General features: G+C 56.3%; 5 protein-coding genes across 5 annotated transcripts; 3 read left to right on the top strand and 2 right to left on the bottom strand.

The window, feature by feature from the left end:
• Positions 1-13: 13 nt before the first annotated feature.
• On the bottom strand, positions 14-2,268 carry B0H64DRAFT_381055 (WD40-repeat-containing domain protein). Its single transcript, XM_062802778.1, has 3 exons — positions 1,806-2,268; positions 1,697-1,727; positions 14-1,638 (listed from the first exon to the last, which is right to left on the bottom strand). Exons 1-3 carry the CDS (start codon positions 1,851-1,853, stop codon positions 125-127), a joined length of 1,593 nt encoding a protein of 530 aa, XP_062664021.1. The 5' UTR covers positions 1,854-2,268; the 3' UTR covers positions 14-124.
• A 514-nt stretch (positions 2,269-2,782) lies between these two features.
• B0H64DRAFT_381053 (kinase-like domain-containing protein) lies at positions 2,783-5,265 on the top strand. The gene is made up of 2 exons (XM_062802777.1): positions 2,783-4,473; positions 4,619-5,265. The coding sequence occupies exons 1-2, from the start codon at positions 3,131-3,133 to the stop codon at positions 4,866-4,868; spliced, it is 1,593 nt and encodes a 530-aa protein (XP_062664020.1). The 5' UTR covers positions 2,783-3,130; the 3' UTR covers positions 4,869-5,265.
• A 2,787-nt stretch (positions 5,266-8,052) lies between these two features.
• Positions 8,053-9,673, top strand: B0H64DRAFT_17036 (uncharacterized protein). The gene is made up of 3 exons (XM_062798754.1): positions 8,053-8,232; positions 8,294-9,156; positions 9,216-9,673. Exons 1-3 carry the CDS (start codon positions 8,190-8,192, stop codon positions 9,567-9,569), a joined length of 1,260 nt encoding a protein of 419 aa, XP_062664019.1. The 5' UTR covers positions 8,053-8,189; the 3' UTR covers positions 9,570-9,673.
• A 618-nt stretch (positions 9,674-10,291) lies between these two features.
• B0H64DRAFT_369753 (ATP synthase complex subunit H-domain-containing protein) lies at positions 10,292-11,118 on the top strand (the record flags this gene model as incomplete). The annotated part of the gene is made up of 3 exons (XM_062802054.1): positions 10,292-10,309; positions 10,435-10,528; positions 10,850-11,118. The coding sequence occupies 3 exons, from the start codon at positions 10,292-10,294 to the stop codon at positions 11,116-11,118; spliced, it is 381 nt and encodes a 126-aa protein (XP_062664018.1).
• Positions 11,119-12,644: 1,526 nt separating this feature from the next.
• On the bottom strand, positions 12,645-15,411 carry B0H64DRAFT_315371 (kinase-like domain-containing protein; the record flags this gene model as incomplete). The annotated part of the gene is made up of 2 exons (XM_062800239.1): positions 12,645-14,100; positions 14,162-15,411. 2 exons carry the CDS (start codon positions 15,409-15,411, stop codon positions 12,645-12,647), a joined length of 2,706 nt encoding a protein of 901 aa, XP_062664017.1.
• Positions 15,412-16,638: the final 1,227 nt, after the last annotated feature.

The raw sequence follows: 16,638 nt of genomic DNA, 5'->3' as shown, positions 1-16,638 counted from the left end.
AGGGCGGAATTGCGCACACAGTATGTCCAGATTAGAAGCTTGACTTCGGGTATCTTGCATCATTTTGGCTCACCACCCCTTTTCTAAGAAGTCATACATACGCAACCCCGGAACTCCTCCCAGACTAATCGTCCCCAAACATGCCAGCCGAGTCGTTCCTCCCCCATAGCTTGACCGTCCGATCATGCCCACCACTAACAATCCATCTCCCGTCCCTGCTCACATCGACACTGGCCACGGGGCCCGTATGGCCTGTGAGGGATTGGGCTAGAGCCCAGTCATCGGCTGAGAAGACATTGACCTTATGGTCGAACCCTGCCGAGACCAAGAAGGTGCCCGACTTTTTGGGAATTTGCATGCCCTTCTCATCTTCGCCCGGGTGAATGCCCTCCACGGGGTCGTCGAGGCCCTTGAACCACCTGACGTCGGACACGGCGCTCGTGTGCGCGCCGATGCCCCCCGACCGTTGCACCTTCCTGACATCCCAGCACTTGATCCACCCGTCGGCAGACGCCGTCAGCACTCGGTGGCCGTCCGGGCTCCAGTCGAGGCCATAGATGGGCTTGATGTGGCCGTCGTTTCCGCCGTCGAGGATCATGACTGTCCGGCCTGAGCGCAGGTCCCAAATTCGCCCGATGCTGTCCAGGCCCGCGCTGGCTAAAAGAGACCCGTCTGTGTTGAAGCTGACGGCGTACACGCCGCGGGAGTGACCTTCCTGCAGGACAAGCTCTGTGGTTGTTTCGACGTCCCATAGCCTCCACGACGTGTCCTCTGACGCAGATGCCAAGTACTTCCCGGAGGGGTGAAACTCCACCCGACATACCCGCTGAGAGTGGCCGGATAGTGTCGATAGGGGCGTGTCTTGTGTTAGCGACCACAGGTGAATTTGTCCTTCTGCACCTCCCGATGCCAGGTTGACTGTGTTTTCCGAGACATTGCTCTCAGGCAGGGTCGCCCCTGGCATCCATGATATGCCGCTAATCTTGTTTGTATGGCCTCTCAGTGTTCGTTTGTGCTCGAGTGTTGGGATGTCGATAAGTTTGACCTGGCCGCCCCAGTTCCCGGTTGCCACCATCTTGCCATTGGGCGATATCCTTGTCATGGAAATATGGCGGTCTCCTGCTGTCTGACTGCCCTGTAGCTCAAAGGTCTGCAGCCGCTCCTTGACCTCCTTCCGGAATTTTACGTGTGTGCGTAGCGGGATGGTGGCCTCCTTCTTTTGGAATTCGATGCGCCGTTTCGCTCGCGGTATCGAGTACTGGGCAATGTTCATTCGCGCCTGTAGGAGCTCGTCCGTTCCTCTGGAGTAGAATTCTTCCTCTTGCTCCTCAGCTTCCTCTTCCTCCTCCTCCGCATCCTGCATCTCCACATCCACGCCCTCCTGACCGCCGGCCTGCTGCCCATGTGCTTGCTCGGTAAGGAGCTCTCGTAACCTATCGCGCCTATCCGCGGGGCCCTCGCCAAAGAGCGTAACTGGCTCTCCGAGTTCCCGAAGTTTCGATCGTACTCGTCCATCGTCGGTGGGGACGGCAATGGTTGCGGCTAGCCGTTTCCGCTCGAACTGCGATAGAAGGGCTGACGCTTTCTCTGGTGCAATGCCGGCGCCGGCGCCTGGAATATCATAGTCGCGGTCGATAGCTGCCGTGGTGCATGTTAGGAAATCGACGGATCATCGGATAATACCTGGTATACGTACGGATGGAGTGTAGGTCGATGCCACCTCGTTCCTAGGCGGGAGAGTGCAGGTTAGTTGTCAAGTTTGCTGTAAATTCAGTATAGACGGCGAGCGTTGCGGACACTCTTACCTCGGGCTCAGCTTCTTCCACGTATGCTCTGCGCGATGGGTGCATCATTTTCGCGGTGTTGGTGCTGGAGTTGTTTCCTCCTCGAAGTCGCAGTCATCTGTATCAGGCATGGAAAGCTCTCCCGGACGGATCGCGTTCTGGAACTGCAGCCTAGTGGGGCAGCCGCTAGCGGTCGGATTGCACAGTATGTAAATCGTCTTACCAAGTATGTACTTTCCAGATTCCATGCTGGTCAGTCTCGGCGAAATGGTGTTTTTTTATGCGTCTAACCCTAACCCAAGATCAGGAGTCCTGATTCAGATGTCAAGTTTCCCCAATTTGGTGCTGAAAACGAGTCCCAGCCGAGGTGACCGTTAACGATGAGCGGGGGGACAACTTCCGTCTCTAGTATGTAACAGAAATCCAAAGGCAGAATGTTGCCCAATGTCGCAAACAATGGCTTGATGCTTCGTGGACAGATTCCCAGCAACGAAGTGGTTGCGTGTGAGCTGGTTTGCCTCTATTGGTCGCCTTGTTCTGCCACATCGCTTTGTGCAACAAACTTCGGGTGTCGTACCATGAAATAATGGACTTTGTATGCTCTAGCGAACTAAACACGGTCAAGAAATGTATCCGATTTGGGTCACGCTTTCATGGAGCTAAACCTCTCAAGTTGGGACGGCTCGACGGGACCATTTGGATAAAAGAAGCACCTATCCGGGATTTCCATCATAAATGCGGGTTTCGTGGGGAGATGGGTCACCTAGTCCCCGGAGGCCCCGGTCCGGGGATCATGAGGCCAGTTCCAGCGCCGCAAAACAGGGCGATTTGGGGCTGAGATCGATCCGCGCCCAGTGAGCCTGAGCGTGGCACAGCCAATGGTATGACCACAATTTTTTTTTAGGTTTCCTGTTTGCTGGGCCCCAGCGCCCGCATGTGAAGGCGCTGAAATAAATAATGGCACCCCGCCACTTACTGCGCTTTCTCCCTTTCCCAAGTGAACACATTCTAGAACACGCAGTTCACCAAGCGCACCCCCCGAAAACAGACCTCACTCAATGCAGACCAAGGCGACTAAGCAAGACAATTCTACTTCTTTTTTCAAACACCAGATGCGTGTGATCCCGAGCCACAAAGGACTGAGCCGGAATACCGAAAAGCGAGCTGACGCTGGACGACGTCGAGGAAAGGCTTGAATAACCAACTGAAAACCACACACACACACGCCTCACGCCTCGACCCGATTGCCGGAATCGCACGTATTCTGAGATTTGTTTTATTTTGATTGATTTTCCAATTTTGACCTCCATCACCGTTTCGAGCAGCCGGCGGACCAAGGCGGCTCGATGAATTCCAAGGCCACCCCCGCGCTCAATACTGTGCGTGGCTTCAACGGAACTCCGGCCGTCTCTGGCGACGAGGACTCGGACTACTGCCCTACTCCTCAGGCTGGCGGCAAGGGCCGTTCCAAGCGATCCAAGAAACCCCCTGCCATCAACGATGTTGTCAGTGCCAATTGCAGCCCGGTGGTCCGGCCGGTGGTCCCTCAGGGCGGCCTGAGCGGCATCAGCAAGCTGCGGATGCAGCTCGGTGGCCTCAACATTTCGACCAATAATGCAGCTAACTCGACAGCTGCCTCATCGCGCACGACCTCTCTGACTTGTAGCGAGAGCCTCCGCTCCCTTCACACCAGCGATGCTACGACCGACAGCAGTGGCCGAGACAGCGGCTACAAGAGCCGAACCGAAAGCGTCATCAACAGCGAAGACGAGACCGCATCGCAGGACAGCAGCCGGTACGAAATTGAACTGGAGAACGACTTCGTGAGCGAGGCCAACGGCCGCACCGTTGAGGCCGCTGTTCCCTCCCGTCGTAAGATGACCGCGGACGACTTTGAGCATCTCCGGTGCCTTGGGAAGGGAGCCTACGGAACCGTTTTATTGGTCAAGCACCGCGAGACTGGACGGCTGTATGCCCAAAAGCAGTTCAAGAAGGCCTCGCTTGTCGTCCACAAGAAGCTGGTCGAGCAGACCAAGACCGAGCGCCAGATCCTGGAGAGCGTCAATCGGCACCCCTTCGTTGTCAAATTGTACTACGCCTTCCAGGACCAGGAGAAGTTGTACCTGATTCTCGAGTACGGCCAGGGTGGCGAGCTTTTCACCCACCTGAGTATGGAGAGGATGTTCTCCGAGGAGACGGCCGCGTTCTACATGGCCGAAATGGTCCTCGCGCTGACCCACCTGCACGCTAACTTGGGTGTGGTGTACCGTGATCTCAAGCCGGAGAACTGCCTCCTCGACGCCCAGGGCCACCTGCTTCTAACCGATTTCGGCCTCTCCAAGGTTGCGGTCGATTCCGATGCGTGTAACTCGATGCTCGGTACTGTCGAGTACATGGCGCCCGAGGTGATCCAGGGCAAGAAGTACGGCAAGGCGGTCGACTGGTGGTCGCTTGGGGCGCTGGGATTTGACCTCATGACGGGACACCCCCCTTTCCGTGGCCCGAACCATGCCAAGATCCAGGACAACATTCTGCGCCAAAAGCTGGCCATGCCCTTCTTCCTCAGCGCCGACGCGAAGGATCTGCTCACGCGCCTGCTACGCAAGGACCCGGCCAAACGTCTCGGCTCCAACATGCCCAAGGACTTGGACATCATCAAGAAGCATCGCTTTTTCCGCAAGATCGACTGGTATGTTAAGTTCGCGCTCGCATGGCTCTTCTTTAACTGTGCCGGTGGTTGCTGTGCTTTCGAAACCGTTGCTCGGCTCGCGAATCCCCCTCCCCGGCACACCGTAACTGAAAATGAAATTGCTGCTGATCACTGTCGTATATAGGAAGCGGCTCGCCACGCGCGAGCTGGAGCCGCCCATCCAGCCGCTCATCACGGACCCGGAGCTGGCAGAGAACTTCTCATCCGAGTTCACCGAGCTCTGCCTGAGCCCGGTCGTGACCCGCTTTGCGGACGCGGCTGGCGGTGGTTTCGAAGGCGGCAGCGGCAGCGCCAAGGACGATCCGTTCGGCGGCTTCAGCTTTGTCGCATCGAGCAGCCTGCTGGAGAGCCATGGGTTCAGACTTTCAACTTAGACTTGGACGCCCCGCTTGTGAAGCGCAGCACGGCTGACGCAGTTGATTCCTTGTTGCGGGTGACCTTGCTGAGCTGGAAGCTTGCGACCTGTGGAACCAGGAGATGGGTGAGGGTTGACCGGTTGGTTTGCTTGGGGGAAGTTCACTTGGAGATCAGGCGGGAGAAGGGAGCGGCAGCAGGGAGGGCGGGGAATCCGTGCCCTCGGTGCTGATCACTGATGGCCTACCTGCCGGGCTTTTTTGGAGGGCAATGGATATTGCAGCTGCTGATGACCGCCCTTTTCACACGCTTTCGATCACTGTCTTGCGGTCCTTCGCTCTGGATATAGAGCGGCAGATGTCCTACTGGGTACCATAGAGCTCACTGATATCATGCGCTGATCCCACAGTCCCGATTTCTGATGTCGTTGGATGGCGGGAGATGTCCTTTTGACTCTGCGTCTCATCATCTGCCGCAGCGGTGCAGTCCCATCTGCGTTGAGCCCTCGAAACGAGACTGGAAAATGCCGACTCTGGTCCCCGGTTAGGCAAGGATGTAGGTCCCACCTCATGCAAGGACGGTTTGACGGGAGCCCAATGATTCTTCCCGCTCGACGATTACCGGCATACACATGTACCTTGTATACCTCCTCAAGGTTTGTTTTCTCGCAGCCCATGGCCCCAGCCGGGGTGCATGCTACTGTGTAGGTCCGGGGGGTACACTAACCGCCCCTAGCCGCCGTTGCGCCCCAATCGGGCTCTGCATACTTCCCTGTCCGGTGAGAGCGATGATACGAAGTTTAAACATGGGAGCGTCTTGCCAAACGGCGAGGTGAAGACCGCATTGGGCAGGAGGAAAGAAACCCGGGATATTTTGATCCACTCGCCCCGGCTTGATGCGCAGGGAAATGCATTCGCCGACGACCTGGTCCTGGCCGGGAGAATGTATTGTGCAATTTCGGGATTGGGAGGAGAGATGGGGTATCAGTCCTGATCGGGCGGCAAAGACTCTTGCGCCGGGAGAGTGAAGGACCTCTTTTTGGTGGAACAGGGAGATATGTAACTAGGACGAATAAGAGACGCCGTGTTGGTCACCTGCAGCAAAGGGCCATATTGTATAGTTTACCATCTTCACGCTACCCATGTTTCATGCAATGCCCTCTTACCGGGGAGCTCGCTTCCCTTCCGCCATCAACAGCAGGAACTAAGCTGAGCGAAGTTGGTGACGTTGACGAACAATCACCGCCACCGCCATAGCTCCCGAGGCGTAGAAATGACGCGTAGCCTCCCGCACGAATGATTCCATCACGCTCCGGATGAGCGCATCATCTAAGCCATTGCACGACAGCTGTCGTGGGCCGGGACTGCGTGGCCCCTGCCACACTGCCACAGCAGCCCCGGAAAATTAGCTTATGACACGGTGGGATGGGATCTTTGTCATCGGAGGTCAAAACATGGGAGGTCTGAGATCTCGAACCTTTCAGCCGCCGAGCCAAGATGCAGCCAAGGTGAAGCCAAGCTGCCTTCTCGCCGACGGCTCATGAAACGAGGGCGTTCCGATGGCTCGCACGCTGCCCCTGCAGCCCTGTCGGGAGCGCTGCCTACTGGGGGGAGAGGGCTTGGAGGAGTTGGAGGCCGCCGGCTTGCCTGCTTCTGGCGAGAGTGACGAAGTCTTATGGTTGTGGTGCTGGCTGATGGCTGATGGTTGACGGTTGATCCCGGTCATGTCTGTGGGCAGCACGCAGCACCGGAAGGGAGTCCGCGGGAGGTGTTGGGACGTTTAGCCCAGGCCCGATTGGCTCACCTATGCCAGGGAGTTTGGTTGAGACATTCCAACCCAAGTCGGACCGTCCCTTTGGGCTTTGGGGAGTTGCGGTTCCCCACGCTTTCCGATGATGGGCGTGGGCACAACGCCAAGAAGCCAAGGCGCGACTTTTAACTGACAAATCGCTGACTTCTTGTTGGACCCGGTGTGACTTAGGGTGTGTTTGCACATATGAAACGGACTTGCAGGTCCTGTGTGAGTGCGTTCTTTGGAACGCCAAGGTTTGTTGTCGTCATCCTGGGCTGTGTGGGATTCTGCAGGGTACATTTGGCGAGAGATGATCTTCAATCGAGCTTTCTGGAGGTGCCCACCTGCAACCGCCGCCGGAACCAGGGGACTGCACTGCAACTAACAGGAACTCTGCAATCTGTAAAAGTTCCTGGGGTGGGTTAGCGTTCCATGCAGCGCTGTCCAACGTGTCGTCGCCTGGTGCTTGCTGACTTTTGGATTCTTTCACGCCGATTTCCTGCCTGGCTCTTTGTCAACTTCTGATGCCTAAGTTTTGGGTTTGCGGTTTGTTCCGACCGAAAGATGCGGGAAGCAGGATGGGGCAGAGAGAGGTCTGGGCCTTTTCGGTGAAATTTAAGCGTACGGCAGTCACGGCTGCGCTAAACCAGACCTGGTTTAGATTAGTGCCAGCAGACTTGGTCTCTCCCACCGACCCACAATGGAAGCTGCAATATCGCATCTCGACGGTCGTTGCTCTTCGAGGATTGATCGACACCGAGAAAGTCGAGCCGAGTGCGTGATACCGATTTGGGGGCAGGCACGTTCTGTCTTCGCTCGAGTCCCGGCGTCGATCCCTTTCGTGCGCTTCCTGCGGCAGTCAATTCCTGCATGATTCCCACAAAATCTCAACCACAGGGGTGACAACCCGAACAACGTTGACCCGTGGCTGTGCCTCTGGATTCATCATGGATGTTGGTCCCGGACGCCAGTAACCGCCGGTCTGCGCCGGAACACATACCTTGTTATCGGCGAATATACAGAATCATCGTATCAAAACAGCCGCAATGATAACATCGCGTAGTCCTTCCGCCCTGCCAAGATCCCCCACACATCGGCACCAAGGTTCTTCAGCCTCTTCCTTGTCTGCACGGGAGTTCGGTACTTCCATGTAGGCGACCGCACGGAAGTTCCCATCATGTCCGTTTGCCTGAGACTACACTCGACCGTCCGAGTCAGTATTATAAACCGTTGTGCTTCCCTCCCCCCCATCTTCGTCCCCCGGTCCTTCCCCATTCTTTGTGATATCGAACTCGATCCGACGCATTTGGCCCTGGACGCCCCATCCTTCTCTTTCAGGCAGCCAAGTACTGTGTCAATTCGTTCAACATCCCCTCCTCCCCAATTGAGTCCGAGACGCGGCGCATTCTCAAACAGAAGGGCGTGACGCGGTTTTTTGGCCTCGGAACAGCAAATTGTCGCCCTATATCCTCGGGTCAATCCCCGAGCCCTCCATAGATAACATTGTGCAACTTTGAAGATACAGTACCTACTTTCACACTCGACACACAATGAGAAGCTTTGGTTGGCTCTTGTCAGCCGTCTCCCTTTTGGGTGAGTCTCGTCGGCCAAGTCAAAAATAGCAGAGCATTGACTAACCTTCATTGCTATCCAGGAGCCGACTTCGCGGTCGCTGATCCCGCACAGTTCTGCCCTTCGGGAGCCGGAGGGCTCTGCTACAGCGTTGCCGTCCCCACTTCCTCAGCAGATGCTGGATCCGGAAACATCTACTTCCAGATTAAGGCCCCGACATCGCTCCAATGGGCGGCATTGGGCACCGGCACAGGGATGACGGACTCCAGCATCTTCCTGATGTACCAGGACGGGAATGGCAACGTGACCTTGTCGCCCCGACTCGGTACGGGCCACTCTGAGCCCAAGCTGGACACGAGCAGCACCGCCGCCAAACTGACGCTCCTCGCCGGCAGCGGAGTCAGCGATGATGGTTCGACCATGACGGCCAACGTGGCGTGCTCCAACTGCCAGTCCTGGACCGGTGGGGAGATGTCGCTCCAGAGCACCAGCGCGGCGTGGATCAGCGCCTGGAAGTCGGGCTCGTCGCTGGCTTCAACCGACAAGGCCGCCACCATTTCGTACCACGACGACCGTGCCCTGTTCAACATCGACCTGACCACGGCAACCGTCAGCTCCGACGCGAACCCATTCGTCCAAGCTAGCAGTGACGGGAATGGTGATGGATCCGGCTCCGGCTCTGGCGGCGGTGATGGTGGTGACACCGGGGTTGGTGGTGGCGGCTCTAGCGGTGGCATCACCCAGGCCGCGATAAGGAAGCCGACAATCCTGGTGGCGCATGGCATCATCATGGCGCTTGTCTTCGTCCTTTTTTACCCCCTCGGCTCCGTGATCATGCCGCTGGTTGGGAAGTGGTGGTTTCACGCCGCCTGGCAAGCCGTCGCCTTCTGTCTCATGTGGGCGGGCTTTGCACTGGGCTTCGTTACGGGCGAGAGATTTGGCATGGTGAGTAACTTTGCGCCCCGGCTTCTACCGAGCACTTCCACTGACAGAGATCTATCTAGCTTTGGAACGAGCCGCATCTCATCTTCGGAACTGTCGTCGTCAGCCTGTTGGGCATCCAGCCCATCTTCGGCATCTTGCACCATCTACATTATGTCAAGGCGCACCACCGAGGTGTGATCAGTTACGTGCACATCTGGTGGGGCCGCATCCTGATGGCGCTGGGCGTGATCAATGGCGGGCTCGGCCTAAGGCTAGCGAGAGAGGATAACGGCCCCATCATAGCGTATGGCACGATTGCTGGTGTCGTCTACTGCGGCTACTTGGCCTACAAGGTTTATCGATTTTTGGGCCATGTAGGCCCTGCCGTTGATAAGGAGGAGAACCGGGAGATGAACGAGCAAACACACGCTTGAAGAGCGAAAGAATAATGATAAGCGAAGTTCGCTACGGCGGGCTATTTTGTTTTCTTACAAGTTTTTAGTTACACTAATGGAGTATTGTTAAAAGGAAAGCAATTGCATGGTTGATACCGTGGGATCAGGTAGCGAATAATAGCAAAGTTTACCAAGATACCTTACCTTAGGTACTGTAACCTGCTGCTTACCGTAGTTTTGCTGCGTAATGTTTCAAGTTTCAGTTCCCCTCGAGTCATTATTAGGTCTTGGAGAGGAAACCCAACCCAGGGAAGGAACAGCTGCCTCGTGCTTTTACTGTGTATATAATTTGAAGTGGATCGGTGGCCGGGAGGGCAGGAGGAGCAGTACTACATTTTGGAAAGAGAAAAAAATCGGAAACCCTTTTAAGTCCAAATACATTCCACGGCTCATCACATTACGCAGAGCAATGAATGCAAGTAGACTAAACAGAAAGCCTTTCCAGGCCTGCATTGCTGAACGGGGTGCGATTGAGTCACGTGATTGGCCAACCGGTCCCTCCCGATACCCCGACCAACGCACGGACCACCAGATTCCCGCTTTCCAAGTGGATGAGGTCTGCACGACGTTGAACCGGGGCGTTTTGAAAACCTCTCAGCGACGGACCTCCACCTTGCCCATCTCAGCAGCAGCCGACTGCCACTCATCTTCCCCTCCCGATTTAGGCGTGTTCAATTGCGACACCGCATATCGAAATCAAGATGATCTCCAGGGCTTCGGTACGTTCTAGTCTCGCATCAATCGGTTGTCAACTTTTGCGCGACATCTATCCGTCAACGACGCATTGACGCATGCATGACAACACCATTGACGAGGCGAATCGCTAACCGTCATTCCATCACAGAGCGCTCGCAAGGCCGTTGCGGCCGTCTCCCGCATCGCCACTCGCAATGCCGTCCCGATGAGGACATTCATGGCCCCGACCGTCTCGCGGAGAGGTACGTGCAACAACAGCTTGAAGGATCAATGATTGGAGGTTGGAGCGTCGGTCACGCGGAAGGCCCGGTAACGGCGGTGGGAACTGGCAACGAGGGGTTGTTGGCTATCGACGACACCAATTGCACGGCAAATCTTTCAGCAACACCACCGACACATCATTTCCAGCCAGCGAAAATACACGAGCACCTCCTAAAACTGCCAATCCAACACCCCAACCCCCGCCACCCGCGCGATACGGCGCCCACCTCCAACCCCCACCATATTTTCACCATCTCCCCTCCACCCCCAATTCCCCAACCTACTAACACCCCCGCGCACAGCCGACTTCGTCCAGGAGCTGTACCTCAAGGAGCTCAAGGCGTACAAGCCGACGCCCATCAAGGAGACCGACTCGGTCGGCCAGGTGGCCACCTTCAGCCTGCCCAAGTCGCCCAAGTCGCCCGAGGAGGCCGACCTGGCGTCGAGCCTGAAGGAGTACGAGAGCATGGCGGTCGAGGTCGAGGGGCAGGAGGGCGCCGCCGCCAACCAGCCCGCCGCCGTCATCGAGGACTGGCTCGTCGAGGAGGAGGAGGAGGAGGCTCACCACTAAACCAAAATCTTTCTCGGTCATGAAGGGTAGATAGGACTCGGGGTCGGTATGAAGAGGTAGAGGTGGGGTTGTGGTGGAAGGACTGTTGCTCTGTTATCAAGACAGCACAGTTCGAGGGCAGGACAGGACAAAAAAGGGACTGATTTCCTTGTAATGCCCGGTGAGAGACAGGAAGAGGCTGGTGATTGAGGGCTTCTCCAAAAACGAGAAGCCATTCCTATGGCGGGGAATACCATGTACATTGTTCTTTAGCCTTGTTACAATATCGCGCCCAGCACCCTTGGGCGTGTATACACACATGCGCGCTGTCGATGCTCTCCTCTCAATAATTATTGGCTCATCTTAACCCGTAAAGGTCGAAGCACGACCGTGATATGTGCTCAAGGACGAAGCTGGCATGTTTGCTCAGGAATGATCGAGATACATGGGCCCTGAAGTAACCTACCGAGTGCGAGTGCGATCGAGTACCGCGGATAGTCGTAGACAGAAGACAGCACCATCTAGGGGGATCTAGGGAGCGGGGTAGGGGGGAACCTTGCGAACCCAGATGTTTTCGATCTCAGTGTTCTCTGAAGTACCCACGCTGGGGATAGCGAACGTCGATCGGAGCTTCTTGAAGCGGGTTGCGCTGGGCCTCGGCACGCCGGGTTTGCCTCGTCAATTGTTATCCATGTGTGCGGGTAGTGTCTAACACTCTTCAGGTGTTGCTGAGAATACTTGCCGCCGACCCCGGTGCCCATTATGAAGAAGCTGGAGGGATATTGCTCTATTACTATTATTTGAGTCCATATGGATCTCGTCATAAACCGATGCAGCGGTGGAAGAATGTAACACCGAAACACAACAAGCTACCAGATACCTCTTCCATCACCGAATTAGGCATTATATAGCTCATGCTCCCATCATTGGCTAAACAAGTAATAACTACATGTAAAGGCCAACATGGTCTCAGCAGAGCATCTCCCCTCAACCGCGCCGCCAACCCAACGAAGACGACATAAATGTAGTTGTTGCAAACACAAGGCCTCTTCACCCAGTAACTGGATCCGGAAGACCTCCTGCGTTGGACAACAAGCAGCACAACGCCCTGCAGAACCTCAGCGTCTCCGTCAAGCAGACAAGTCTCAGTCATTCGCGTGATGTGATAACAGCCTTCCCGAGGCACCGCAGTGTCGGTAACTCATCATTCTTTGCAATGATGTCAAAAGTCAACAATCCGGCAGCCGACTCCTTCGCCCAAACGCCCTTCCAAGTGTGCGCGTTCCAGCCAACCAAACACCCCGATGCCAGATGAAGCCCCCCTTCCACCCCCTTCCCTGAAATGCAACATGCTATGGGTTGTTCGTTGAAGTCATCAGCAGTGAGTTTCTCTCTTTTCTTATGATTGTGTTTTTTTTTCTGTACCAGCCGACCAGACATAGACAAGGGGAATAAGAAAAGAATATAACAAGAACAGTCCGGGCCGTAGGAAAGCGGTCCTCGCAGACAGATACTGGGTAAAATAGTAGAAGGGCCCGTCAGAGGCATCACATGTCGAAGCCTGACGCGCCAAACATTTGCTCGTCATTGTTGTTGCCCCGGACGATCCCGCTCATCCGGTTGGGACTCCGAACGTCGGCATCGTTGACATCGTCCCAGTCATCGTCCCTCTTGCGGTCGGCGTCGTCCATCTCCTCGTCTTCGTACTTGCCGTACCGATCTTTCATATGGTCATCAAGGGCACTCTCATCGACGAAAGTGAAGCCTTGGAAGTTGGCCTGCACCGAAGGTGAGAGCGGTGTGGAAGTCGCATATCCCTTGGCCAGGGCCGCAGCGCGCTCGTTGAGGGACCCGTTGGTGTTGAGGGCGTTGGTAAACTCTGGATCGAAGTACGAAACATCGGTGTCGCTCTTCAGCTGGGGCTTGAAGGGCGGCGTGATGAGCTTTTTGGAAAGCGCATCCCAATCGACATCGGCGAAGAAGGCGTGTTCCTTGAGCTCTTCTGCGTCGTTTGTGGCGCCGAGCCGATGCTTCGGATTCCTGTTAAGTAATCCCTTGACAAAATTCCGCCCCTCTAGGGATAGAGTGTCGCGGGGGAACCTGACCTTGCCGAAGGCGATGTTCTTGTACATTTGCTGCGTGTCTTCGGCATAGAACGGGCTCCAACCGCAGCACATTTCGAACACAAGAACGCCCAGAGACCAGAAATCCACCATTTTGGTGTAACCAGTCTCGTCTAGAAGCACCTCGGGGGCGAGGTACTCGGTCGTGCCACAGAAAGTGTTGGTGGTGTCGTTTTTGGTCAGGTTCGCCTTGGAAAGACCAAAGTCGCAGAGCGCAATATGGCCGTTGGCATCCAGAAGGATGTTCTCCGGTTTTAGGTCGCGGTAGACGATGTCGTTTTGATGCAGGTGCTGGATGGCGAGAATGAGCTCGGCAATGTAGAACTTGGCCCGCTTTTCCTCGAACTTGCCGTCCTTCTGCAGATGCCAGAAGAGCTCTCCACCAGACATGTAGTCTGTGACAAGGTAGAGATCGGACGGGGTTTGGAATGAGAACTTCAGGCCGACGATAAACGGAGAATCAGCGGTGGCGGTCCGCACCAGAATGTTGCGCTCGCCGACGGTATGCGCCACCTCCTTCTTTTGAACAATAACCTTTTTCGACAGGACTTTCATGGCGTAAATGCGCTTGGTATCCTTCTTCCGGACTTGGTATACTTGGCCGAAGGTCCCCTTGCCGATGAGCCGGAGGATCTGGAAATCACCTGGTCCGAAGTGCTTCTGCTCGGCCCGCTGGAAGAAGGATTCGACAAAAATCTCGCCCGTTGGCGCATTCTCGGCCATGGTATCCGCGTGGCCCCTCAGAGAGAACCAGCCTCTGACCGGAGCCTCTCTCTCCGTAGTCACCGCTTGGAAGTCGACGTGGCCGAGAAACTCCTCTCCGGATTGGCCGCGGCCGTAGACGGAGATGTCGACGAGTTTGTCCGCGGCGACAACATCACTGTAGGTACGTACGTTAGCCATGCTACAACGAGGTTTGTCGCAAAACGCGCGAGACCTACAAGATCGCTTCGGCGTCCCATTTCGGGCTGGTAAACGAACGGCGCGTGCTGCGATTACGGAAGGTGTCGAAGTCGGTAATGCTGGTGTTACTACTCTGCCTGCTTCGCATCGGGATGGCCATGGCCCTGCCAGAATCGCTTCCCTGCCGCTTCATCGGCATGGCGCCCATGGAGACAGCGGCGATGGCCGCTTCCTCGTCGTCTTCGGCCGGGCGGGGTCCAGAGGAGATGAGTTCGCTGCGCTGAAAGACCACAACGACGTAGGGATCTTGACACTTCCTTAGGCCCCTAGCCTCGGTAATTTTAATGGTGAGTTTGCCTTTGGCCGCTGGTGCCTGTGCTCCCGGCGGTGTAGGGGTGCTTGTCGCGGTTCGGTCAATCCTATCGCCATTCTTTTGCCTCGTGTCCTCATGCCCTTCGCCGTGGGCAGGGTAAGCCGACGAGAGAGCGCGCCTCGGGGTCGATGTACCGCTCTTACTGTTTGTTAGTGTCTGCTTGAGATACAACAATGAGGTTGACTCGTAAGAAAGACCTCCATCGCTGGCACGGGGCTGTACGCGGCTCGGAGAAGAGCTAGGAACAGTGGAGGAGCGTCCCGTAGGATTCGAAAAGTGAGGGGCGGATACGCTCGATTCGGAGACCATGGTCGTCAGGGGTGCCAGCAGAGACGAGGTCCTCGCTTTGCCTCTCACAAGACCCGACATACTCGCATGCCGCAAGCTCGCGGTTCGTGAGACCGGAGGAGTCCCCTCCGCAGGCTTTTGGCTAGACGAGTCCACGGGGAAGTTGCGCAGCGAGGAGGGTTGCGAGGAGGGTTGCGAAGCTGGCGGTGTGGGATATGAGAGCTGCTGCGCATCCCCCCCAAGCGCTGCCCCGACGGGAGGTCCCGGCATCTCGTGCGGTAGGAGTGGAGGGTCCTCAGCTGACGGAGGCGTAAGGGAATCCGGACCAAGGGGAGTGGATGGCAGCTCTGCCAGTGTTGCAGCTTGCAACTGTTCCTCGGGACTTGGCGTTGCTGGCTTCGAGGTGGTTGTTGTGGATTGCCCGCTCGTCCTGAAAGAACCAGACCACAATCGCTGAAGAGAGCTTGCACGAACCTGGTTAAAGTAGCTCATGATCCCCGGCAGCCGTCTGTCATGGAGATCTGGCTGGGGAGTTGCGACGCCGGACCGCGGGGAGTCGACGCCGATCTGATCCAAGCCATCATCTTCGGCCGCGGCAGTTCTGCTACGTGGGTTAACAGGGTCCATGGCGACCTTTGTGAGTGATTTTTCGTGGCGGGTCGGGAGAAGCAGGGAAGCGGCGGAACGGGGGTGGGGAACGAGCGGGAAGACGAGAGGAAAGTAGACAAGAGACGGTTGCAACCGTGGAGATAGATCGCTAACTCATGACAATGGTTTGGGATTGGGCAAGGGTGGGCAAGGTTGGCAAGGTTGTCAAGGTTGTCTCGGGGAAGAGGGGCAGATAATACGTCTATGACGAGAGGAGGGACAGGGGAAAAGTGGAAATCTCTGCTAGGACGAGATCGGCCCCAGGAAAAGGGTCTCACTCGGCAGAGGGGAAAAGACGGGGCGGTGGGAGGGGCACTCTTGGTGCAAGGCGTGCGTGCAGGCAACTTTGTGGGTGAAGTGTGTAAAAGTCGTCTGCAGGCCGGGAGGGACAGGGGGAGTAAAAAAAATAAAATAAAACCCCTTCTGGCCGAGAGCGCTTTCCTTGGTGCTTGGGTCCGGCGCAGCATGCACCCTTGATGCTTGCCATGTGGTTTTTGAGGGTCTGCGATTCGTAGTGGGGGGGGGAGATGACACCGGCTGTTCTACAAGCCTTGTCTGATGAGGGGAGGGGTGCCTTGAGAGGGCAGGAAAAGGACAGCAGCTCGCTCACTCAGCGAGTCAGACACTCAATCCCAAGGCTCGGGATGAGAGAGTGATAAGCCTGCACCCCCTTGGCGCACCGCAGAAAACGCCGCAGCAAAAGACCGGTGCAACCCCGGAGTTTGCATGTGCAAATCAACAAAGGTATGGCAAGGTATCTCTCTGTAAGTGCGGGATATTTGCATGTTGATGCACCCATGGTGTGCTCGAAGAACCCGGGCCAGAGAGCCCAATAGAGGTAGCATTGCCGCAGCCGTCCGGCATGGTGACAAAACCTTCCTCTTCCCCGGCTGATGACGGCACTGGCCGCCCTCAAAAGTCATGGGCCGCAAATGTGGATTCGGCCATGTCTCATGCCGGGTAGAATGCCCGAGATATGAGAGGGAACAGCCTGCTTGGAGCCAGGGGTAATCAAAGCGCACGCATGAACAACAGCACGGCCAAATAGGTATCAATCTCCCTTGCCACTGAGCTGTCGGAAGACCGGGAACCCGGACAGAAGGACCCGTGATGCTGATGCGCTCCGAGCCCACTTGGACCGCCGCCACCGGGGATAAGATGGAGGGAGTTGATGCTCGGCCGCAGGGCGGTCAAATCTGTATAAGT

The sequence above is a fragment of the Chaetomium fimeti genome, assembly GCF_033439085.1.
Source record: "Chaetomium fimeti strain CBS 168.71 chromosome Unknown B0H64scaffold_1, whole genome shotgun sequence".
Taxonomy (NCBI): domain Eukaryota; kingdom Fungi; phylum Ascomycota; class Sordariomycetes; order Sordariales; family Chaetomiaceae; genus Chaetomium; species Chaetomium fimeti.
This window is presented reverse-complemented; position numbering and strand designations above follow the sequence as displayed.

Excerpts from the sequence above, each read along its gene's own strand:
- B0H64DRAFT_381055 (XM_062802778.1), bottom strand. The coding sequence starts at position 1,853 with ATGATGCACCCATCGCGCAGAGCATACGTGGAAGAAGCTGAGCCCGAG. Across the intron at positions 1,728-1,805 it reads TGGAAGAAGCTGAGCCCGAG|GAACGAGGTGGCATCGACCT; the intron begins GTAAGAGTGTCC and ends TCTCCCGCCTAG. Across the intron at positions 1,639-1,696 it reads CATCGACCTACACTCCATCC|CTATCGACCGCGACTATGAT; the intron begins GTACGTATACCA and ends GCACCACGGCAG.
- B0H64DRAFT_381053 (XM_062802777.1), top strand. The coding sequence starts at position 3,131 with ATGAATTCCAAGGCCACCCCCGCGCTCAATACTGTGCGTGGCTTCAAC. Across the intron at positions 4,474-4,618 it reads TTTTTCCGCAAGATCGACTG|GAAGCGGCTCGCCACGCGCG; the intron begins GTATGTTAAGTT and ends TGTCGTATATAG.
- B0H64DRAFT_17036 (XM_062798754.1), top strand. The coding sequence starts at position 8,190 with ATGAGAAGCTTTGGTTGGCTCTTGTCAGCCGTCTCCCTTTTGG. Across the intron at positions 8,233-8,293 it reads GTCAGCCGTCTCCCTTTTGG|GAGCCGACTTCGCGGTCGCT; the intron begins GTGAGTCTCGTC and ends ATTGCTATCCAG. Across the intron at positions 9,157-9,215 it reads CGGGCGAGAGATTTGGCATG|CTTTGGAACGAGCCGCATCT; the intron begins GTGAGTAACTTT and ends AGATCTATCTAG.